A 27,313-nucleotide genomic window follows, 5' to 3' on the forward strand; every position below is an offset into this window, starting at 1 on the left:
ACATTAAAATAGCACACTATACAAATGTTTCTTAGTGGTGCATACATTATTATTACGCCAGCTGTAGCACAGCAACCCATTAAGGTGAATAAGCTTCGAGAAATAAATCCTGCCGGGCACCCATTCACCTCATCTTGGTAAAGTGTGGTACAGTGTTTCTTGTTGAACCAAATTTATAATCAAAGTGTAGAATAGTATCTGTTCTTACAAATGCTAGAAAATCATACCAAACATCTTTAGTATCTTAAAGAATGGTACCATAGGGCAAAAAGGCAACGACAAATGAATGAATCAATGGTCACATACCTCATCCCCTTCGTTTTCTTTCTGGGGCTGAAGTTGACCTTTGACCTCAGTGTACTTGACCCCGTTGATAGAGCACTGTCTGAACTTCATCTCATTCTCAGTGAGGGTACCGGTCTTGTCTGTAAACATGTACTCCACCTGGCCCAACTCTTCATTCAGATCAGACGTGTTGGCGACAGCACGCTCGTTGGTTTTCTGTTTCCATGGCAATGCAGAGGAGAGGAAATAAATCTGGTTTGTTTCTGTTCGATCTCAAAGAAAAGACTGGGAAATGGAGCATGAATTTCCATTGTGGCATTCCACGAACCATGTCACATCTCCCCCAATACCCCAAAATCAATGAAAAAATTAGCTAAAAACACCAATGGAGCATTTCATGAAAGGATTTGTCAGACGTTTTATCCGACATGTCCTGTTTTATCCAACAGTTACCATAGTAACAATGCCTCTCAGCCAATCAGAATCAAGGAAGTTGTCAGATCCGACAACTTGTCGGACAAAATTTGATGAAACACTCCCCGGGGGTTCGTTTCACAGGTCTACCAACATTTGGATATGAAAAAAAGGCGTTCTAATCACGTGGCGCAAATTTTTCTACATGATAGCAAGCATGGTTCTCGCACTTTTTTAATTATGACAAGTTAGCATACTTATACCTAATGAGAAATTAGATTAAAGTAGAGTTAAAATATATTACTCTCATTGCCTTGGGAACAACACAATGCAATACCACCCCTGGAATACTCTTACTACAGCAACAGCAGTGCTTCAATATAGCAAATTACATACAGACTACTTTTTGATTATTATCTTCTTTACCTCATCATACATCTCTATGTCATATCCTATGAACATGGATCCAAGAAACTTCTGCATTTCTGCAACGGAAGAAAATACCCATTTGTATTATTTAGTAAACTCCTATGTAACAAATTTTAATTCAACTTTTCTTTATTAATTCATTCATTGATTTTATTTCTGGCAAAAGAAAAATGTAAATACATGAAAAATTAAAAATTGGTCCCAACACACTGGAAAATTCGCCTTGAAATTTTCAGCTTTCCACAGCAGCCTTTACATAACCCTGTCTTACAAAGAACTGTGATTGATCCAATCAACCAAAACTATGGAAAGCCAGCAACGTTATCATCTAAAAAGCATGTTCTTTCAACATATTTTATAGATATCTCTATTCATGAATTTACAGTTTTCTTGAAAATTTTGTGTGATTACCTTTGTTTACAAGGGAAAAATTTCCTGGAGAAAAAAATTATGACATTGATGGATCTCCATACAGTTAAGGTTGATCGTATCAATCATAGCTCTGTGATAAGACAGAGCCCGGGCCCCATCTTACAAAGAGTTACGATTGACCCAATCAATCGCAAGTCTAGCTGTGATGTCTATTCATGCATTCATTGCTTTCTTTAAAATTCACTGCGCTTCTCTTTGAATTAAATATTGTGCAAAGTTTTTGTAGAAAAAAAAGGCAGTAATGGATTTCCATGGAGTAACAATTGATCGGATCAGTCATAACTCTTTGTAAGACCTGATCTAGGTTTATTGACATAAAGATGAATGATAGAGTGGTTGCGCAAATAAAGACTACAATGAATAGCCAAAAAGTTTGAGGTAAATTTTCCAGTGTGGTGAGAACAATATTTTAATTTCTCAATATCTTCTATGATCAAATTCTATTCATCATTTCGTCATTTTCATGACATTTTGCAAACTTCTATAGAAAGCAGAATTTTTTCCCTATTCCATTAGTTCCATATTTACACATGCCAACCAATACTTATCATTGGTTAACATTGCTTATCAGTTTAATAAAAGATTAAACTCCTTGAAGGACAAAAGTTATATTTTTATACTGGATTATCAGGTCCAAATTCACATCTTCGATACTGCACATATTTCTTTCTTCTTTTCATGCATACAGCAGTTCGAAACTGACCATGGGAGGTACACATATCTTATTTTTTTTGTAATTTTTCTACTGTTGATAACATTGTAACTTCAATCTCGATTAATCTATCACACATTTATAATCTCTTAATGATGGATACCAAAAACACTGAGCATCTCAAACAATTGAAGTATAAAGCGGGATCTTTCAATTCATCATTACCACAAACTTGTAATATGTAACCTGCCGCCCCAAAAGTAACAATACGTCGACTAAAATGAATATTGAGATTTTATTTAGCTTGAAAATTCATTTCCTAAGCTTTAAAATGACATATTCTGTTAAAATTGACCAACAATAACCATTACACGTATCTTACTAAATGCACAGGAAATTCAGCAAGAGCTTGAAAAATAACGAGAAAACAAGGTTTAAAGTTTGGGGTTCCCTCAAGCATGAGATGTGCAAATTATGTAATCTCAGTGAAACTTACAAGCAGTCTGAAAAGGTGGTGCCCAAGAAACTCTTGTACCTTTTCTTTTATTCAACTTCACGACTTCAACTTTTCATGGTATGAAGAAGAAGAATTGCTCTTTCAGAAATGCTATTTTTTTATTTTGGGATTTTAGAGACTAAATTATTATTTTGGCTATTTACAGATAATCTTGCCTGGCAACTTATTGGTGGTTTTGGGGTGGTAAGTCACATATAAAATGAATTTGTTACTTTTTACTTTTTACCTTTAGTTACATTTAGACTATCTTATATCTATAATATTTGTCAACATATGACTTACCTATTGTCACATACAATGAAATTGGAATGATGTAGTTATAAAGCACAAGAAAGGATAGAAAGTCCTCCATCACTCCTAGAAACTGTAATCAGAGAATGAAAAGACAAAAAATGAAATTGATTATTTTCAAAAGGATGCCAAAACTCTCCTGGAAACTGATAATGTTGCTGGGCTGATAATGTCAATTACTATATTAAGGAAGTGTGTTTTGGTAGTGTAAAATGAATATATACACTGTGATAAAAAGGGGAGAAAGATGATATTGGCATGGTTAGCATTTTCAGTCAAAGAAAAAAAAAGATCGTTGAAGGCCTGGAAAAATCCATGATGTTGTTGGGCTAATAATATCAATAAGTATCTTTGTGTTTTTATTGTGTATATAACATCAAAATAAATACATACACTGTGAGAAAAGAAAAAGAAGAAAAAAAAATATTGGCACAGTTAGCACTTTTCAGTCCAAGAAAGATACATGTATCATTTTTAAAGGCCTGGAGATTGGCAAAACTAAAAAAGAAATGTTTCTTCATTTATAAGAGAAATCATCTGAAGAAGTTCAAAAATAGTTGTGTGACAAAGTAATACAACAAAATAGGAGGACAAGATTTCAGTCTTCCATGGTGTCCCATTCCAAACTTCTGTTCCTAACATATGACATCACTTCTCAAACATTGTCACAAAATATCATCAAAAAACATACATGTATGAGATATATCAGATATTGTCCAGTTTTAGCATTAGCATCAAATGTAATATATTTAGATGAGAGCCAACATTGATGTCATATACATTATATGTCATATATCATACTCAAATTGTAAGGTCAATTAGTGTGCCAAAATGCACTCATTTAAATTGAAAATAATTGGGTGTTTAATGTTATTGTACTTAATGCTATTCTCTAACATATATAATAATAATTTATATAGCTCAGTTTAATGTGCATATACTCAACTGATACTGATACATGGTACATATTATTACCCCAGCTGTAGCTAAGCCGCATATTAATAGGCACTAAAACGTTCAAGGAATAAATCCTACCGGGTACCCATTCACCTAACCTGGGTCAGTGCAGCATAATGTGGATAAATTTCTTGCCGAAGGAAATTAAGCCATGGCCGGGATTTGAACCCACGAACCTCTGTTTCCAAGGCAAGAGTCAGAACCACTAGACCATGGCGCACCCACTTAATGCTATTCTCTAAAATATATCAACATTTATTCAAATATTGAATAATCACAATAAATCGAACCATTATCATAATCCCAACTAAAGTGTAAGAAGCAAGAAGCCAACATAACATTACACCAAACCGAAATCATCCAATTCTCATAATCCTTACCGAGATCTCATAGTCCGGTTTGGCTACTTCATAGAAGTACCATGAGAACGGGACATAAGACCTTGCATTGTAGAAATACTTCAGACCCGTACATATTGATACCTCAAAGATTAATACTCCAAGCATGAATAGAAGATAATAGTTCATCACTCTGTGACAAAGAAAATACAATTAATCATTAAGAGCACTTTTTAATCAGTATTTGTTCTGCAAATTGGTAGTCTGCTGGGCAAACCCTTCACTCGAGTTAAGGGTCTGAATGTGCAGCCTACTCATGCCTCGTGTACGGAAGGCTCTCTCGCTCAGGTATTGGAACAGCAAGTTTTGTTTGTGCTAGTCTTTGCGTTTGCGTGGAGGCACACTTGTTGATCAAAGTTCCAATCAGGGTCTGTGCCTGCAAATTGGCAACACAAGTACATTCCCTTCATTGCTGCATTTATTCTGATAAAATTTAAAGCACTGAATAACATGTAACTATATAAGTTCCACTGTAAACATTTTCTTTCAAAATGCTGCTTTTCCTCAATCTTGATATATTCTCTTCTGAGGTATGGTATGGTTAATAGCACATAAGATATAACTACTATTATTATTATTATTATGTATCAGATATAAATAAATATTGATAGAGATCACCTTAAAAAGTTATTAACTATCCAATTTGAATGAAAAACAACTATGTTGACATTTCCATCACATTGCCAACTGAAGAAAAACAGGAATCATGTTTTCTTTGATAGTTAGAACATTCATACAAAGAAAAATAAAATTTAGTCACTCAACCCACTCCCCTTCCCCCTCAAAACAAGTGAACAAACGGACAAACAAACAAACAAACAAATACATGAATAAATAAATAATTGAGCAAAATGAATAAATAAATAAAAAGAAGTATAAAATGACAAGAAATTAAAAAAGTGAATACAAATAATAGATGAAAGAAAGAACGAATAAAACAAACTGTCAGCCTCAACTCACGTTTCTATACAGGAGAATTTTTGTCCTTTGGTTTTAGAATTTAAGGCCATCTTGGTTTCCTCTCCTGTGTACACTGCACAACCTGAGAAGGAGATGAAGAAAGGGGAAACAGAATTATAAAATACTTTATTCTAGAATCATGCTTCTTCAAAGGGATAGAATGGTTAATGGCAAATAAATCCTGCTGAAATTAGTATCATGGCAAAAGAGAGAAAATTAAGCCAGTGCGAGAAATTTTGTCATACATGTATTCCTTCCGTAAATTCTGGTGAATTCACTGCTTTTGATCAGGAGGCATGTAATAATGAAGTCAAAGATAGGATCTGATGGTTACACTTGGCAACTATTTGATAATGACAGAATCTCAAGCAGCAACTGAATGCATATGCTTGTTTGTGATTGAAGGTAAAACAGGACCCCGTCTTACAAAGAGTTCCATTGATCCCATCAAACTCAACTATGGATGGCCAGCAACGTCAACATCTAAAATGCAAATTTGTTCAAAATATTTCATAGATTATGATGTATATCAATACATTTATTGTTCTCTTGAAGATTCAGTGTGATATTTTTTTTTTACAAATGAGATTGTGCAATTTTCTTTTGGAAAATTATGGCATGGATGGATTTCCATAGAGTTAAAATTGATTGGATCAATCATAACTCTTTGTAAGACGGGGCCCTGGTTTCCCTCAAATGCATTTCTTTTTTAGTGATATTGGAGTATCAGAAAATATAGAGAAACATTTACTACATTTAGAGTACATTTAGCAATGTTCCCATTCTGGATTGTACAGATGTCAAATTTTGATTTATTATATTTATCAGCAGATTTAACACAGATCAAACTAATAGTAATCTTCATCACTTTACAATGAGAAGACTGTTTAGATGTCTAGGATCACATTCGCAAGCATATACAGGATGTGCCTGAACATTCTCAGAATGCATAGAAAGGAGATTTTCATCCTTGATGCATTCTGTCTCATTCCCATTTCTAGCATTATTGAAGTGTAAACTAGGGATTCACAAACAGGATATACAGAAATAGAAATATGTCATGCACAGCAACACTGATTGAGGCAATTTAGAGACAAGATATAACAGCATATTTTGTCTGTCTGATTGCTTAACTCAACACAAATTACTATAGTTTCCCTCAGTAGACCCATATTGCCCTCATCAAGACTCGGGCACTTTGTGACTACTTCGGAGAAAAACATATAGTATCTCCCTCAAAGTCAGCCAAAATCATATAATTATTTCCTGTGACATATTTCTGGTACGTTTGGAGTCAAATTTATTTGTGTGCCTGCATTATTATTGTGTGATTGAAATACAAGATCTACTTACCATAAATATATTCTGTATTTTTAAGGCGACATCCACGTAATAAGACATTTTCTGCAGTTAAAGGCCTGGAATAAACCACAAATAGAAATTAATTAAAAAATTAAAACTTTGCTACAGAATTTTTAATCATGAATACATGATAGACGTATATAAATATTGCATTGAATATAAGATACAGCAAAATTTTTTTTTTTCAGGTATCGTAACAAGCTTGTTAATGTTTCTACAACCTTTGATTGAACTAGTGCAAGAATCTATTCTTTATGAGCCAAACGGAGCATTGAAAATCCAAAGGAAATAGAAATCCGAGAATAGAAATAAATAAAAAATAATTTTGCCCAGTTGATCGCAGGCCCGGCAGCCATTGTGCAGCGAGGCTCTATCTCTTTAATGTTGAACGCCAAAAAGGGGAGCAGCAACTCCCATCTTTTTATGTTATTTTGTCTGTCGAGGATGGGGTTTGAACTCCCGACCTCCCGGTTATAAGACACTCTACCAACTGAGCCAACACACCAGTATAATGTGCTTCGCTTGCCTACGAAGAATATTATTATATTGTGGGTACATCGTGGTCTAGTGGTTCTGACTCCCGCCTTTCAAACAGAGGGTTGTGGGTTCAAATCCTAGCCATGGCGTATTTTCCTTCAGCAAGAAATTTATCCATACTGTGCTGCACTCAACCCAGGCGAGGTGAATGGGTACCCGGCAGGATTAATTCCTTGCATGCACTGAGCGCCAGTGATGGTAGCTCGAGCTAAAGCTGGGGTAATAATAGCGAGCGCTTTGTTTCCTCAGGCAAAAAGTGCTTATAAATCCAGCTATTGTTATTATCATTAATATATCATACCAAAACTGAGTATAAAAACTTCTATTTTAGTTATTTTTTGGCTCAAATTTTGAAATTCAATGCCACTCACTTTTGGGTTGGATTGCTGTTATTATTAGGCACATTGGTGTTTTGGTATAAAGTCATTCTCCCAACAAATTTGTACAAATCTAAGATAGGTTGCTGGCACTCCACGACGGCGGACAATGAATTCAGACTCTCCTCTGTTTGCAGAATGGCAGTGTCTGGTAATGACCTGAATATCTGGACAGAAAAGAACATAGAATGATTGAAAATCAATAATAGTGAAATTACTAATGTAATGATAATAATATTGATGATAATATTAATATTAACATTAATGGCAATGATGATCCTGGTTTATTTTATCAATAGGAACAACAACAATAATAACAATAGTAATAATATAATGATAGCAATATTGATTTAAAAAAGCAAAAAAAAATGATAATACTGAGTACTTGAATGGGGCATTTTAAAGACCAGATGGGTGTATTTTGTTTGTCTACTTGTTTGACTTAGAGCAAATAATGGCTTTAAACTGAGTGAAATATTTTCCATATTCCCCTTATTTATTTTTTCCCAATCTTGCCTACAAAATTTCATTTTTACCTATAATAATAATAATGGTTATTTATATGTGCTATACACAAAAAGTATCACAGCACTTACAATTGTCAGAAAAAAAATATAAATATAAATGATAAGTAACAAACAAGTGGAACGCCTCTGGCAGTCTCGCCTGCAATACGCGATTTAATATAGCAGCAGTGCTAACTTTGAAAACTACAATAAAATAATCACTTACAAATCACCATTCATATAGTGACATAATGCCATGTTCATTGACCATGAATGACATTCGAACGATGAATTTTCATTCACTCTATCCATAAACTTTCAAAGTTATGATGGCAATTCAACAATTACCCCCAATATGGCCTAAGTTTATTGACCTTAACTGACCTTTGATCTTGGTTTGTGACCTGAAACTCACAGAGGATGTTCAGTGATACTTGATTACTCTTATGTCCAAGTTTTATGAACTAGTTCCATAAACTTACAGAGTTAGGATGGTAATTTAACAAATACCCCCAACACGGCCAAAGTTCATTGACCTTAAATGACCATTGACCATGGTCATGCGACCTGAAACTCGCACAGGGAATTCAGTGGTACTTAGTTAACCTAATGTCCAAGTTTCATGAACTAGATCCATAAATTTTCAAAGTTATGATAGTAATTCAACAAATACATGTAACCCCAACTTGACCAAAGTTCATTGACCCTAAATGACCTTTGACCTTGGTCACATGACGTGAAACTCGAGCAGGATGTTCACTAATACTTGATTAACCTTATGCCCAAGCTTCATGAACTAAGTCCATATTCTTTCTAAGTTATGATGTCATTTCAAAAACTTAACCTTCGTTTAAGATTTTGAAAATAATTCTTCTAACATGGTCTAAGTTTATTGACCCTAAATGACCTTTGACCTTGGTCATGTGACCTGAAACTCGGGCAGGATATTCAGTAATACTTGATTAACCTTATGTCCAAGTTTCATGAACTAGGTCTATATACTTTGTAAGTTATGATGTCATTTCAAAAACTTAACCTTAGGTTAAGATTTTATGTTGACGCTGCCGCCGCCGTCGCCATTGGAAAAGCGACCCCCAATGGTGTCGCTCTGCTATGCAGGCGAGACAAAAAGTATAGAATTATATACATTAAATTGCATCAACTATTGGTGTTCTCAACTGCGCCAGATGAGGCCTGGTGGCTTCGTTCACGAACAGTTTAAGGGACAAGCCTGGTCAGCACATCATTCACAGAAGCTCTAGTATAGCACTAGTGTAATGTCACACTAGCTAAATCCAGGGTAATAATGACATTGTCATGTTAAGCAGGGCCCACTGGGAGAACGGTTTTCAGAAACGAAGTGGCTACCCCGGATAAAATATGACGTTGTTATTATTTTTATCATCATCATTAATGACACAGTATAAAGGGGTTTTACCTTGAGATTAGTTTCACCGTCTAAATTGGCAGTGGTCACGTGACAGTCGCCATCTTCTCGGACCGACGATAAGCAGACCATGTCACACGGTATCTCATCGTTATTTTGGACTTTGACAATATCACCGACCTGTTTTAAAGATGTACATAGAAAGGGATTTAGAGGAGTACAAAATACTGTGCATTGAAACAAGAGAGACAGACACAGAGAGAGACGGACAGACAGACAGGCAAACAGATACATAGAAAAACAGACAGAAGAAAATCAGAAATACAGGAAGACAGACATACATATTTTTACAGGAATCTTACAATGCACACTGTAACTGTCTTTGATTCAGGAACTGAAACGAACAGAAATTAAATGGAGCAAAGGGCAAACAGAGCGAGAGAGAATGGAAGAGATAAAGGATATAAAAACGGTAATGAAAAGAAATAGAAATCCTATCTACCAGGTACTAATAAAAAAATGGAAATTAATATTCATATACATTCCAAGTTAAAAAAGAGACAAAGGAATTCAGAAAATTTTTGATGAAATCAATATCTGAGTAGGCAATATACAGTGCATCCCTGAAAAAGGAAACTGGGATTCCCATGTCTTAATTCTTCAAAGGCAAATTAATTAATATTTCATAAAATACATAATCATATTATTCCTCTTTATTTTGATACCTAATATGAGAAGAATACTGTACTTAACGCAGTAAGGAGCAAGATGAGTTTGAAATTTTAATTTCAAAACCAGGTTGCACAGAAAACTTGGAAATAATTGGTTCATGATACCACTATCGTGTTTATGCGATGATTGGCTCATTAGCATTTGTTTTGTATTCTTTCACTGATCCCTGAAATGAGAGTGGATTAAAGAATCACATGTGTTTCTGCACAAATCGTTTCTGATATGTCTCAATATTTAATGTTTGTTATCTGCCATGCATGAACGATTTGCTAAGCTGTTACTTTCAAATTAGAAATGAGATTCCAATCTTGCTATGAGTACCAAATTTAAAAGTAAAAACACATAATAATTGTAAAATCTATCTCTGAAAATGGGTTTCCCTTTTTGTGGGACACACTGTATTTTGTTGATCACCACATCAATCAAGATGGTTAGAAATATAGGGGTACCAGTTTGTCCTGCATTTAAGAGTGTGCGTGCACATGTACATGTAGCCATAGACCATTTTAGTCAAGAATGTTTACAGAGCTGGGACGGTTTATGCGTGCATTGTATCTAGTGAACATATACAGTAAAACAATAATCCCACTTCAAAATTAAAATATTATTTCTGCAACAAATGAAGGCAAAATCTTTCACTTTTAGAAAATATACCTGTATCCAAGTGCCAGTTCATGGATGACAAATAGTATAATACTACTAACTAGGGCAATGCGGTATGAAATAAAATGGTTTCATCAGTGAAGACATACATGTAAGCAAAGGTACTGGGCATTGTACAAAACGTGAAATTGAACTTAGTAGTAACATGCTATTTTAGTAGAATTCAATGAAAAAGCAAAAAAATTCCCTGGACCATGTAACATAAAAGCTTTGTGACCAATTTTATCCCTGACCATTTTTGCATGCAATCAATTATAAATCAACTTTATGATCCATTGTGAAGCTTTGTGATACAGAGTTCATAGTGACATGAGTGCATGACTTGGAAAAAAATATCCCACACACTACCGTTGCAAGGTGACCGATACATCATTATTAACGAGTCATGTGATATAGTTTCCAACAAATCTTTGTACTAGACCTACATTGTAATTATACACTTCACGAATGAACCTTTTAGAATAAAAGAGTAAGTTTTTATACAGCACATGTCATATAAGCTATGTCTCTATGCGATTAAAGAATTTGATTAGTACGGAGAGTTTTGAAGCAACATTTTTTAACAAAAAGCCTCCTGCCTCAGCATCTCTTCGAACTCTTTTCATTGCCTCATAGAGTTGGAAAATTAACAACATTTTCAGGTATCAAAATGTAAACTTTGATAGTCCCCCCCCCCAGAAAAAAAAATTATCATAGCCAATGGACTTTGCAATGAAATGTTCCTGAGCTTTTTGACTGAGCTTTATTTCTGACATTTATTAGCCTTTGAATGCCTTTGAATCATTAATATTAATTTTTTTTGGCTGGTTTTCAAGGCCAGGATTGCAAACATTGACAACTCACCCGAACATCCCTTGATTTGATTTTCTCTATCACTCCATCTCGTACGACGAGGGTCGCTCTTTTGTTGACCTCATTGTCCGCTTTGTGACGCAACCAGTCCTCGTAACCCTGGGCAACAAAACAAAAGAATAATGTTTGAGCATGCCTTTGGTGATTTCATGAGCAGGGGGAAATAATTACCTTGGTAATCAGAGAGGAGTCTTTTCCTTTTATATCCTGGCAGAATGCACACAAATATAGCAATGATAAATGATGATGATAACAACACTAATCAAAATATAAAAATAAAGATGATGATAATGATTATAATATCAAGAAGAACAATAATATTAATGATAATAATATAATAATAATAACAAAAATGATAATAATAATAATAATTCAACACAATCATCATACCAATAATAGAAAATAATAATAAAGAAATATTTTTGAAAATATTTTAAGAATAAAAATTAAAAAAAATATATTAAAAAATAATAATAATAAATGCACATACATGTATATCCACTCTACATAAAGACATGAGTTCATGCATCCTTGGCTCAGTTCTAAAAATAACTTTTAAAGGCAACTACTATATATTTGTATATTAGTAGGTAGTGTGATTGTATTGAAAAACAAGGATAAAATGATGACTGCCTATCATGTACACTTAACTACGTAGGAATAATTGACTGCTTCAAGTACACTTGAGTGTTACTTTTGTTTCAATATCAAGTCCAAACAGTATTAATAGTCTAATTCCGCCTTTTAAGTAGGTTGTAAAACAATACTTGCATGAAATATTGAGTGGTGAGAGATATTAAATTGTCTAAAACAAAGATGCATATAGCCTTGGTTCAAAGAAGCTCCTGCATATTCTATCTTCGTGGGGGGGTGTTCAGCATAATTTCTTTTCATCCTTACTATTTTTTATTGTCTTTATCACTCAGTCATACCTTTGTAGGACTTTTGTGTCATGTTCTATTGAAAACTAAACCAAATGTATGTTTTGGGGAATTTTTTTATCTACTTTAAAGAGAAATACCAGTAGTTGCAGTAAACACTGATTTCATGAGAAAGTTTGTAAAACAGGCTTAATTGTCAGTATATCATCAAGGATCCAGATCTGGTACAGTTACATAAACTGAACTTTGTGAAATCTTGAAATCTACGCTGAAAAATGTTCACACTGAAGATCACCAACACAGATAGGCACACGTGGGATAGTGTTTTATTATTATTGCTGGAATAAAGACCCGATCGAAGTGACAGAATCCGCGCTTATTTTGCTTATTTCTCAGCAATTACACAATTTATTCCAGAATTCTTTGGCATATATTTTTTATTCATACAAACAGACATTTGGGTGGTCATTATACATGTATTACATTCTGTAAAAAGTCATTTTGAGATCATTACCAGAACTGGAATTTATCTTTAACCTCCTGAAATATATACATGTAATAACACTTTCCTTGCATGCACAATGATATCAGGAAGCTTTTGAAAACAAAACAAAAGGTAAAGTAAACAGGAAATTCAAGATCGTTCCCTACCTAATGAATTATGAAGACACCTTGAATCAAAGTCACTTGAAACATTCAATAAACCAATACATGAAAATTACACACAGGCTTTTGCCTCAATATATTCAAGTTAAAAAAAAATATACTACAAAGACAGAATACCTGAAAGTGAAAGGCGAACTATTGGTAAGTTATTATATAATAGACATTATGCAAGACCAAAAATTTTAGACAATTAGAAAATATAAAACCATTTTCGAATCACTTTTATTGTTTGTTTGTCCAATGACCTTAAAATGAAGTATGAAAAGGCATACTCGTGTGTTACTTATATTTACATATATATATGTCAAACCAGGGGCAATTTTGCTTGATAGAGGGGGGTGGGGATGGATAGGGTGACAGGAAAGGGAAGAGAGAAGAAAAGGGAGGGGTTGCATGACCCTTGCTACATCTAGACAATCGCTGGGCCTGCTTTGGGTAGGAAATTGAACAGATGTAAACATGCCGAACGAACCTTGGGCCACTTTTAGCAAACCTGTATGTACTCAGAACCACTCCAGCAGTAGCCTCAGGATGGACGCAGTCTGGCCCTGGGTCAGTGATTTTCCAGATGTAACAAGGGTCATACTCACCCATATACAACTGACCAATGATTGGAATATTTTGATGATAAAAAAATTGCCCATTATGGCAGTTATTAGGCTAACCATACTCAACTCTCCCTCTTTCCCATGCAGTTTGTATCAATAAATTATAAATCTCTGGTCCCCCCCTCTTTATATTTTTTTATACAGAAGACTTCCGACTCAATAGAAATGTTTAAAGGCATCTGTCACGCCCCTATCAATGATATATTGATGCTATCTTTCTTTCCATATACTAAACATATCTAGAATTAGGGATAATTTATGGGGAGGAGAGTGGTCTTCAGTTAGAGAGTGTATTGCAGTTTTACCTTTAAGGGGTACTCTAGGCTGAAATTGATATGGTTATAAAGAAAAATCAGGCAAACAAAATTTGATCAAAATCGGACAAAGAATAACAAAGATATGGCATTTTAAAGATTATTCCAGTGAAACAGTTCAAGGCATTTCTTCATGAATATTCAATGAGCAAAGATGATGTCATATCCCCACTTGTTCTTTTGTATTTTATAATATGAATTAGGTTTATTCAAATCTTTCCTTCCAAGAACCAAAACAATCAAACTGACACCTGATTATTAGTGCATTAGATATTGATTGTTGCAACAAGGGAGACATATCATTCACACATGTATGAAAAAATAAATTTATGATTTTATGTAATACATACATGTATTACAGAAAAAGGATAGTGGGGATGTGACATCGTAGGCCACTTTGTAAATATTCATGACGACATGCATATCACTGTTTTCACAATATATTGCTAAACTTTAAAATTCAATAACTTCAATAATTGTTATCAGATTTTAAAGAAATTTTCAGCATTATGCTCAGTGGATTTATTCATTTCGATATTTTCAGCCAGTACCCCTAACACAGCATCTTACTCTTCATGAGATTTATCAATGAATAATAAATCCCTCTCCCTCTCTTGTTTATTTTCTGAAGTACATAGAGGAGACTCCCAACCTGAAGACTGTCAGATGATCTTGCCTCTCTACTGTTGATTATATCGGCATCATTCAGATTCCTTTCCTCTTTTAACCTTTAATACATTACTTCTCCTTTAAAACAAAAAAAATATGACTCCAAAAAAGTTGGCAGCAACATATCATCACCAAAAAGGTGATTAATAAGTTTCCCTTTAAAGGGCTAAACTAAAATCTACAAAAGCATGTCTCTCTATTGGTTTTATGTATTCAAATCTATTTCCATATTTACCTGTTTGATCATGGAAACCCCTACTACAAAGATGAGAGGCAATATGCTTGTCCAAGGACTTACTGGCGTATCGATGGCTAACTGTAAAAGGATAAACAAAAACAATAAGGAGAATCAATGCATATAGATCAAAATGAAAATTAAAAAACTAAATATATAATGTTTATTGTTGTTGCTGATATGGGGCTTTATCATCAGTTTACATGATTATAATTTGACAAGCAAAAAATAAATGGTTTTTAACCGAAAATTAAGGATGTTTTGTCCCAGGAAAAAAAATTGAGAAGCAAAAAAAAAAGGTCTTCAATTTCAAAAGGGGGCACACTTCTGTTTCAACAGAATTTTTACATTACAAATTTTACTTTTGATTCTCAAAAGGGGGGCACAGGCCGGCTTTGCCGCCAGTTAGTGAATACACATATGCATTTGAACTACTCTCAAATTTTGTTTGATCACAATTCCTCTGATATAATAAAACATCACTCATCAATGGGAACTTCATCTGAAGAAAAACTCCAATTGATGCATCTAGTGGCTATGTACATATTATATAAGCCAGTTCGTAGTTCCTTTCTGCACATGATCAAAAGATTCTACGCATGATCAGAAGGTCATTTGTACTAAAGTGACATGGTGCTTTAAAATCTAATGAGATAAGCACCAACTTTGATGTCTTGATTATTCATATATTCTTTTGAATTGTCGTTTTCATTTACATCCACAAAAAACAACAATGCTTCCACGAACGACTGGTATTTCACAGTTTGCAAAGTACATTGTGCAACATGCTAAGATATGCATTTAAAGTAGGAATGCAACAAATGCCTTCACTAAGTGTTCATTTGTGTGCTATTCTAGTCACCTGGTCTATTCAATTTCTTCATCCTGCTATGTAAGGCAAGCTTACGTAAAATCTTGCTTTGAAATCTGCCTATCATGATGAAAGAAATGAAAGGTCATTTGACCAAAATTGTCCATGAAGTAACTACTAACTGGTCTATTGCCAGTTGTGAACATGAGATCTTATTCACTTGATGCACTGCAAGCCAGAAATAGTGTACAAATTACATCATCAAACTTCATTAATGTTCCATTATCCATTTCATTGTCCATATGGCAGACGATGAATGCAAATCAGATTCATAATCAGTGGTTGAAGTGTATTTGTTCTTTATTCCATCATGACTGTGCCATGTGATGGCCTGGTGACCATGTCGCTGACCGGAAATCGGTAGATGAGAGGTTCGAATCCTGCTTGTTCCAGGATTTTTTCTGACTTACTTTTCAGAGTGAAATTGCAATCTTATTCACTGGATGGAAGCCCAAAAAATTGAATTATGTATTTTGAATTTCTCAAGGGCCTTCCCATCATTATGGTCCATTTATATAGCGCAGCTACATGTACTATAATTGTATATACTCTACTGTGCTTGATACTTTATATTATCATATTATTACCCCGGCTGTTGCTGAGCAGCCATATTGGCGGTAAAGCCTTCAAGGAATAACTCCTACCAGGTACCCATTCACCCACCTGGATCGAGTGCAGCACAATATGGGTAAATTTCTTGCTGAAGGAAAACTTGTCATGGCTGGGATTCAAACACATGTCAATCTGATTGAAAGACAAGAGTCTTAACCACTAGACCATGATGCCCCCGAATTGCTATTGAAATAATGAGATATACTACATGTATTTCATTGTCCATATTGCTATCTGTAAAGAAGGTAATTTGTAGCTGTTTGTTTAAGATTTTGATGATTAAATGCCATTTCTATCATTATAAGGCCAAGTAAAAAAAGAAAGTAGTTGATCGTCCTCGCGCGCATCTATTTTGGCCGCCGCATGGAAATTTTTGATATTTACTATTTTCAAAAATTGGCTAAAAAAAAAAAAAAAAAATTGTGATGTTCCTTTTTCCTTGCAGCATCAATTTTCTTGATATTTACTATTTTTATGGCTGCTGAATAGCGAAAAAAATCACAAAATAGGCAAGCGATTTGCTCTCATTTGCTTTGGGATCTCTCTCGCAACTTTAAAAACAATTACAAAGTCTGATATCGCCGTAACTGCATGAAAGAAAAAAATTCTGATTTGATTTTCTATTGGAATTTTGAAGATACCATCATAAATTAGCAAGAAAATAAAGTTTGCAAACTCGGGGAAGATCACGGATTTCTTCATTTTTAGTGCATTTTCGGGGACCCCGCTTCCTGAATCTGAACTAATCCGTCGCGTGCTTTGGAAATATGGCGCAGAAAAATCAATTTTAATGACGTAAATTTGTATTTCGGCGGGTTTTTTGGTGAGTGATAGCACCTATAATTTGATGTGTGTTACGGTGATTGACTGTGCTTGTGAGTTGTGACTCTGTTGGGTAATGCATGACTTGTGTGCTGGGATGATGTTATTGACTGTGCTGGCACAACATGTGAATTTGTGAAATCAATTGAGTTTTCTAACGTCAGCAGGCAGTGCATTGAATATTCAAAAAATAATTTCAAGTGGGTTATTCTTTATGAAGATTGGGATTCCAAGAAGTGCCAATTCTGTTCAAATTTGATAAACTTTATTCTTCCTTGAGCTATTCAATTTGATGGAAAATTGTAAAACTAAAAATTAGTTAGTAAATAACTAACACTTAGAGTTACAAACATGAAATAATAAACATTACGGTATGTGAACAATTAACAATTAATTCAATCATCATTTAACGTTTGATATCAATTAGAAAATGAATAAAAATTGAACAGTATTAAACAACATGTTAATGAATATACAAGCAGCTGGAAAACTGCGATGCGAAACCATGCCCAGAGCTAAAAAGAGATTGGCTCTGGAAAACTAATGAAGGCTCCGTGGTAATAAAAATGACCCCACCCCATGTTTTTTTTTACCTTTACAATATATATAGGCCTATATTAATATAGAATAATGTTTAAATCATTCACTTGACATGAACGTTTTGTTTTACAATACAGTACCGGTATACATCAGTATAAATACATCAATAGATTTTTATCGCATAATACATTTTCCATAGATTTCCAATCAATTGTATGTATGCATACATTTCTACTCATTTATTATTAATATTAAGCATGCATCGATCACATATTTCGAGCTTGACATGGCCTGGCAACCATTAGAATAAAAAATAGCAAAAAAAATAGTAAATAGTAAGGACCTCCCTCATCATTGATATTGAAAATCGGGCCGAGAAAATGCCTCCTTGTTTTTAAAAAAAATAGTAAGATAGCAAATAGTAAGGACCTCCCTCATCACCGCTCTCAAAAAACCCGGACGATCAACTACTTTCTTTTTTTACTTGGCCTAATACATCCAGTGCATACAGCCAGAGGTTGCCATTCAAAAAACACAAAAGTAACAACCTCTACAGTGTTCATATGATTTATTCTATGATGTGAGATAATAGACTGGAGTTCATTATCATACTCTTGAATTTCACCGGGTCAATTAGTTTGAACAATAAAATTACAGATCTGTCTATTATTGATTGATTCAGTGTGCATTGTAAACAAAGGCACTACACCGCAGCTGCACAACAGGGACCAGATAGACAGAACACTAAGGTTCTGCAAAGACGTTGGATGTCACTATAAAGAGAGTTTCAGGGGAGACAGACAGAGATTAAAACCAACAGAAAAAGAGCCCCCCACCAAAAAAAAAATAAAAATGTATGGAGAGTGAGAGGGGTGAGTTGGGAAGTAGGCAGAAAGACAGAAAGAGAGAGACACACAGAGAAACACACACACAATGGGTTAAATTGAGAAAATATTAGAAACATATTGACAAATATTTAAATAGAGGATAGAAGCAATGAGGAGAGAGTATGACAGAGAGGCAGAAGCCAGAAATACCGCTGGCCCAGAGTTTGAGAAAGATGAGGGGAAAATAGGGAGAGAGCATGAAAGACAGAGAGACAAGCAAAAGGGGAATGAGAGAATGTAGGCAGAAAACAACTAGAGGATCAGAAAGATATAATAAGAGAGCAAGAGAGACAGAGAAAGATATGCCCCGTCTTACAAAGAGTTACGATTGATCCAATCAAACGTAACTCTATGGAAATCCATCAGTGTCAATTTTTTCTACAGGAAATTTGCAAAATGTTAAAGGAGAACACACCAAATTATCAAGAAATCAATGAATTTATGGATATACATTTATACCTAGAAATTTTTATTTACAAACATGCATTTATATGTTGACTTTGCTGGCTTTCCATAGTTGCGATTGATCGGATTAATCACAACTCTTTGTCAGACGGGGCCATGGAGACAGAGACAGACCAAGAAAGAGGTTGAAGAGGTGGGAGAGAGAGAAAGAGAACTTGAGAATGGTAGTAATAACCCAATATAGAAGTGTAGAGTTAAGAGGTGAAGGGAAGAATGGATATATCCTATTGTTTCCTGTATCCTGTTTGCTATTGGTTTCGTCATCTTTTAACCACATGACTGACCTTTACTAAACTATTCCTTTTGCAAAACAGAAACAGCAGATGCAACTGAAATGCAGCAAACTTTAGAAATATACATGGAGAAATACAGAAAATGCTTTGGGAAACAGAACTGAAGGCCAATTACAACGCGAGAAATAGCGGAAAGTTCAACGCCTTTGTTATTATGAACATGATGCCTAGAAACATATCATTCTGTATGCAATTATTTTTCAATTAATTTTAAAATCTTAAATTTTTTAAATCACTATATATTCCTTTGCTTTGTTTCAATAAACGTCTATAATTATATTCATAAAATATTATTGAAGTTAAACATAAATTTAAATGTTGAGCACATAACACACATGTAAATTAGACCCCTGTTACATCTGAAAGTTTCCTACCCGAGACCCGACCGAGTCCACTTGGAACCTTGACTGGATTATTGGTGGATTAGCTTCGCGAACAGACCGAGTCCGAAATGTGGTCTGTTTACATCACAGTGTTCATTCCCTCCCCTATCGCCCTATCTGTACTGTTTCGAGCGGCATCCGATTGCTGACACCTTTAAAAGGCGCTCTCGATTTAGGCTCCGAATAATTCGCGCGCGCTAATTGAAGTTACCCGAGATTCTGAAAGAATGCTGATGATCCCAGCAGTCGTTGAAGATATGATCGACTTGAAAAGGATACGTTTAAAATGCTTCTTTTCACTCAAATCAAAGACTTCATCAATCACAATTCACATGTCGCATGTCACAAAAACATTCGAAGAACGACGGGGCTGGGGAGGGGATAGCGCGCGCTATGACGTAATTTGACAGCTGGCGAACGGACCGAGATAGGTTCGAAAGCTTGTGTGCGTTTACATCTACGAATCGGTGGACCGGGGCCGGCCCGATACCTACCCAAGACTACCTCTGGATGTGGTCTCGGGTAGGTTCGCTAAAAGGTGGCCCGAGGTAGGTTTGGGATGTTTACATCTGATTTCTTTCCGACCCGAGGTAGGCCCCGGGCCGGCCCGAGGTAGGGAATCTCTCAGATGTAACAGGGGTCTATGAGTTCTATGTAGTATGGTGTATGTAGTACTGTGTTTTTATTTTTCATTCTCATAGAAATTGTAAAGTGACTTTTGGTTTAATACCGATAAATCAAGATAGAAAATCTGTTTTGATTCGTTACTTTTCATTTGAAAATTCAATTAATTTACCTTTGCAAAACTAAAATCCTGTGTTTGCCATGCCTCCTTGCAGAATGCAGGGAGATAATGACATTACATTGCCGGACACACCCAACCTCCTACAAATCATGTATGCTGATTGATGTATCATAATAGATGGGAGTATATCTATTAAAGAGTTTAATAATTAACTCCACTTGATCAGTGGTGACGGGCTCGCAGTGGGCCCATGTGCAAATATACCCAAAAGGCGTTAGAGACAAATGCCATGTACATGTAATGTAGGGTACTCCAGGTATGGAGGCATTGCATCACAGATAAATTTGATATCTCTATCTCTTAAAGGCAGACAATGATACGTAACTGAATTATCTGTGGTTTCAATTTACATTAAATGGACAGTAACTTTATATGACAATGACATTTATGTACATATACATTTACGGTATGTGTTAAAGAACAGACTATGAAAAAATATTGATTACTCTCAAAAGGGCATTACACATACATGTACATCACAGATAATTATACATGCGGGCCTTCGTGTATATACATCTCTTATCTGTAATCATTCAAAGATATCTGAATTATCTGTGGTCTTAATTTAATACAAATGATCAGTACAGTAGCAAATTGTAGACATCATTGCTCATGTAACATTGTGTGTGAGTGTATAAGTGAAGAAGAGAATGAACATATGTAGATTACTCTCCAAAATGCATTACTTCACAATATTATGTAGGCCAACATATAAAGATGGACATATGTGAATTATGTGTGGTCTTAATTAAACTTAACAATAGAATACCATGTTATTACATTGTTCATGTACATGAATGTAATGAGTCGTAGGTGTCATCTTTGACATACATGATGCACTCGACATTTAGAAAGGGGATGAAGATATAGTGATTAAATTGCAAGGACGACACTCACTAATTAATGCAATAATCAAATAAATGTACATGAATACATGTACAAACATGTGTATGCTATCATCTAATCTAATCTTATCCTCTATTCTTAAACAAGACAATTTACCTGTAAGACTGCAACACAGAGAAAGTAGAAGTTCGCAATTCTCCTGAACTGCTCAAATAGATTTTTAGGGAAGAAGTTAATTGCTGTATACTGCAAAACGAATTTGAGAGAAAAAAGGGAAAATAATATGCAATGCAAATGAAAATGGAAAAATAAAATAGTGTCATTTTTGTTATCCTTTCGAATCGGGTATTTTCTACAAATTCAAAGTACACTGTACAATATCTATGGAACAAATTCACTGCAATAATAGTTTGGTTGGAAGAATCATCGGGTAGGCAATATGATAAAGTGTTAGGAGGAATTATTTTTTACTCCAAGACAAACACTCTGAATTCTCACTGTTGTACACACAAGCAACACTACACAGCTCCAGCTATTCAGAGAGAGCACTGCGTTGCTTGGCAACACCGCAAACTATAAATAGGTTATTTTTAATAAGCACATGTACAGTAAATTATTCAAAAGGAGAAATTCTATGCGCATTCCCAGGGAGACATCTATCACAATTATAATTATTGCACAGTGCATGCCTCTACAGGCAGAACAAAATTAAAAGCAATTCGCTTTTGCAATTTGCAGACGAAGAGCTAAATTGGAGAATTTATCATTCATCGATTAGAAGACTCTTTTGTGCAACTTTCGTTTTGAAAGCAATTAATCGATGAGGTTGTCTGAAAGTTAATGGGCTTGGTGAAATAGGCAAGTGTTTCCTTCATGATAATGCTGACCACAATGAACAACATCATCAACATCACCATGTCAACATTACCACCAACCTCACTATCATCATAATCATCATCATCTCCACTAGTATCATCTTCATCATCACCACCTGCATCACAATTATCATCATCACAATCATCATCATCATCACCACCACAAGTATCATCTTCATCATCAACATCATCATCACCACCACAAGTATCATCATCATCATCATTACAATCATCAACATCATCATCACCACCACAAGTATCATCTTCATCATCATCATCATTACAATCATCAACATCATCATCACCGCCACAAGTATCATCTTCATCATCATCATCATCACAATCATCAACATCATCATCACCACCACAAGTATCATCTTCATCATCATCATCACGATCATCAACATCATCATCACCACCACAAGTATCATCTTCTTCATCATCATCATCATCACAATCATCAACATCATCATCACCACCACAAGTATCATCTTCATCATCATCACAATCATCATCATCATCACCACCACAAGTATCATCTTCTTCATCATCATCATCATTACAATCATCAACATCATCATTACCACCACAAGTATCATCTTCATCAACATCATCATCACCACTACAAGTATCATCTTCTTCATCATCATCATCATCACAATCATCAACATCATCATCAACACCACAAGTATCATCTTCATCATCATCATCATCATCACAATCATCATCATCATCAGCACCACAAGTATCATCTTCATCATCATCATCATCATTACAATCATCATCATCATCAGCACCACAAGTATCATCTTCATCATATATAACACTCTATATGTACATTCATTTTCAATTCCTGGGCACTAACACCAAGTTAAGATATCAAATCAATTCTCATCCAAATAAAAATGGTTGAATAGCCAAAAATGACCTGATGAATCAATTTCTTTTAAAGATGAATGTTTGAATAGATTTTTGTAAAGCAAAACAATATATAATATACTTTATCATTATTATCATTATTACAATTATCACTATCATTTATGTCATTTCTGTCACCATTATCATCATCACCATCATCATCATAAATATCATCATCATAATCATCCTCATCATAAAAAATCTACATTCAATCCCAATAAATGAGAACCAACACCAAATAAAGACATCAAATCATTTCTCATGAAAACACATACCGACATACAATGGTTTAATAGCCAGAAATGACTTGACTAATCATTTTTCTTTCAATGATGAATCACTGATGTTGTTGGATAATTATAATGACAATGATTTATTGTATGAAATGATTTGCATCAATATTTATTTCGTTTCTGTTGGAAACAAATCTGAATATTTGTAGAGACATTTGTAAAGCAAAGCAATGTATAAAATACTGTATCAAATATCAATATAATCATTATTACAATTATCACTATCATTTATTGTCATCATTATCATCAATATCATCATCATCACCACAATTATCATCATCATCATTATTATTACCATTACCATTATCACTGTCATTATTTTTATAACCATCATCATCATTGTTCATCATAAATTCATAATCATCATCATTTTCATCTTGAATATTTTTAATCACCACTGCAATTATAATAATCTTCAAATAAAAAAATTTACCTTTGAGGAGACGACAGTATTATCAGGAAAATCTTGTGGAATGTAGGCTTCATCTTGTACAGGGGGTGGCTGGTTACCTACAAACACTGTCCTGTTCTCGGGAACATATCTTTCTGTAAGGCCCTACAAATAGTCAACAAAAAGAGAAAGGTATTCGATTAAGATGAAGAACATGTTCTGTAAGGCCCTACAAATAGTCAACAAAAAGAGAAAGATATTTGATTATGATGAAGAACATGTGTACATTGTATTTTCTGACTTGAATGCATTGTATTTCATAATTTCAGTAGTTGAAGGTCATTGTCAGGATGTAATTACCGGGGGTAATCAATAAATGTTGTCTGTACATTATATGCATAGGGACAGTGATTTTACAGTAAGTTGAAACAAAATATCTGTTTTGGTTTAATGCTTTTCATGTAAAAATTGATTAAATTTTAACCTTTGGCTTTACAAAATGGAATGCAGATTTTTGTCCTGTACATTTTCCATGACTTTTTTTCTTCCGTTTTAAAAAAAAAAATGCTACCCCTACATGCACACACAAGATGAACAAAAAGTTATAATTTGGACTCCAAATTTGGCATTTATCTCAAAACAAAATATGTTCTCATAATCAGGGCTGGAATGTGTATGCATTTACCCCGCAATCACGAGTTACAAGTACATGCACATGAATAGTATTCTTTGAAATCATACACGTATGCATGTAAACAGTCAATAAGATACCTGAAAAATAACAATCTAAAGATCTCAACATGAATAATGATGAACAGATGGTTCATTATTTCTCATGCTACACTATATTTAATATACCTGGACTGTGGGATATTGTAGATTTCATGAAATCAATAGATACATGTAGAGCCTACACTAGGTCTCTGTATGCAATGCATGCTACAATCGTATATCCTACTAGAACATGGTACAATTACTGGTATTCCTGAATATATCGTCGGCCTTATGCCAAAAGGGCCTTAACCCGATTTTAGGGGTTCTGAATATTTTATAATAAATTTAACACATTTCATGTAAAACTTAATAACTTAACATGTTTATCGAAATTGGTTCAAAAGCAAAAAAACGACCACAAACTTTTGATTATTAGAGAGGCCAAAACCTTTATAAACGCCATTATCTCGGAATGGCCAAAAGCAGTTAAGGCCCTTTGGCATAAGGCTGACGATATGTAGGCCTGATATGAGTATGGTACAGCTTTTCAATAAAAATACAGTAAAAAAAAAACACTAGATCAAATACTGAATGAGAATCTTTTATGATTAACCTGTAATTTAATAAAATACCTGACATTCATATTTTATTAGTGCTACTAATTTTTCACCTTTGAGAAATTAGTAGCACTGCTAGTGTTTGCTATACTTCCCTATCAAAGTTAAGAGTAATGCTTTATAATATGCACATTTACAATGTGTACATGTATATAGCATTTCTAATCGCTGCATATATGTACTATAATAGAGGAAGTCTAAATGAAACTAACTTTTGTCACTTTGTGCAGAATGGGTTGATATCATTTTTTTCAATATTCATCATTTTATTTGCTCACCCCCAAAAGAAAATATAATATGTGGTGTTTTTTTTTTTTTGGGGGGGGTGAGCAATGCAATGCCTCTAGACAGTCACTGAAATGTTCATGTACAAGCAGGAGTTTGCGTACTAATACCTTGGTCACATTTGCTCTATGGCGGCTGTACAGCGAGTCGAAAACAGCCGTTTTTTTATTAATTTTGATTCAAACCACCTACATGTATATGTAGTTGGTACAAAAAATATTGAAACGGCTGTTTTCGATTCGCCGTAGAGCAAATGTGACCAAGGTATAACTACCAGTCCATGTATGTATCAAGGAGATATCTCCTTGGTATCATCAGGTGTGGGGAATTTGACAGTTATGCATGAAGGGTGTTCACCCATTGTCTACTCAAAAGAGTGGAATCACATTGTACAACCCAGAGATGTTACGTAATTTTTTTAAAATGCAAATGTACAGTAAAGCATCCATGAGTAAAATCAACTTCATCCCTGGTTTTTGCCAAAAACCAGGAAAAGGAATGTCTCTGATTTAACTCAATTAGGGTAGGAAATAATTTTTATTTTTAGGGGTTATTATTTCTCTTCACGTTTGAGTGATTGCTGAAATTTTGGGGGCTACTTATTTATTATTTGAAGGGATACTTTTTTCTGCAACATTTTATGCAAATATCATAAATCTGCATCATGTAGATATTGATTTTCTAATTGATTTGTTTCAAAGCACACTCAAGAAAAGATATGTGCCCCCAATGCATGTTATCTGGAAAAATTTGGGGGCAATTTGGGTTGTTATGAGGGCAAAGTCGCCTGTCGCTCCCATGTATTTCCTACGCTGAATTCAATGTGCACCAGGGGTCCGTTCCATAAAGGACTTACAACTGTTGTACCTCTGCCATTATGGCAACTACCATGGTAACAGGGCTCAGCAGCCAATCAGGATCAAGATTTCCATGGTAGTTGTCATGATGGCAAAGTTACAACAGTTGTAAGTCCTTTATGAAACGGGGCCCCAAGTCAGCATATTTGGCCAAGTCCAAATAAGCAATTACTGTATGCTGCAGGGAATTTCCGTGCTTTTCAGAAAGTCTAGCATCGTCAAATTGTAACCAACCTCCAAAGAAATTCAGAGACAGATTGACTTTTAACCCCCATCTCCTGTAAGTAGCACCTTCACCCCAGGTGCTTTCTTTCAAGATGTTGGGCGGTTCAAGTTTACACCCCGAGGGTGGTGATGTAAATGAAACTCTATACCTCAGCACCTAACCTACAAAGTGTACATGCATATCTTATTTCTCCTCTCATAATATTGACACTGCTGCCACAATTCCAAAGTCCTATGGTGTCATTCACACTAAGAATTCTTTACGCAGCCAACAAGATAAATGTGTAGATAACCCGACCCCCTCCCATCCAATAGTTGTGTCTGCCAAAAAATTATATCACTGAAAAACTAATCAAGTACACTCTTAAAACAAATCAGTTAAAATGGCATTTAGATGAAAGGATGAAGTATGCATCTATTCACATTTTACTATTTTCTACATTCTACTTTCTAGTAATATTTTTTTTAGAAAACGTCACTTCCAACAAGA

The 27,313-nt window shown here is 34.6% G+C and overlaps 1 protein-coding gene across 1 annotated transcript in view; it reads right to left on the minus strand.

Moving 5' to 3' along the window:
- Positions 1-27,313, minus strand: part of LOC121430340 (phospholipid-transporting ATPase IF-like) — a 72,740-nt gene that overhangs the window by 35,991 nt on the left and 9,436 nt on the right. The window contains exons 2-13 of the mRNA XM_041627619.1: positions 24,168-24,290; positions 21,805-21,894; positions 15,125-15,205; positions 11,743-11,850; positions 9,556-9,684; positions 7,606-7,778; positions 6,689-6,753; positions 5,336-5,417; positions 4,358-4,508; positions 3,012-3,093; positions 1,126-1,184; positions 307-501 (exon numbers count right to left, since the gene is read on the minus strand). Coding sequence (XP_041483553.1) covers positions 307-501; positions 1,126-1,184; positions 3,012-3,093; positions 4,358-4,508; positions 5,336-5,417; positions 6,689-6,753; positions 7,606-7,778; positions 9,556-9,684; positions 11,743-11,850; positions 15,125-15,205; positions 21,805-21,894; positions 24,168-24,290 — 1,338 coding nt within the window. The remainder of the gene's footprint in view (positions 1-306; positions 502-1,125; positions 1,185-3,011; positions 3,094-4,357; positions 4,509-5,335; positions 5,418-6,688; positions 6,754-7,605; positions 7,779-9,555; positions 9,685-11,742; positions 11,851-15,124; positions 15,206-21,804; positions 21,895-24,167; positions 24,291-27,313) is intronic.

Source organism: Lytechinus variegatus, chromosome 16 (assembly GCF_018143015.1).
Source record: "Lytechinus variegatus isolate NC3 chromosome 16, Lvar_3.0, whole genome shotgun sequence".
Taxonomy (NCBI): Eukaryota; Metazoa; Echinodermata; class Echinoidea; order Temnopleuroida; family Toxopneustidae; genus Lytechinus; species Lytechinus variegatus.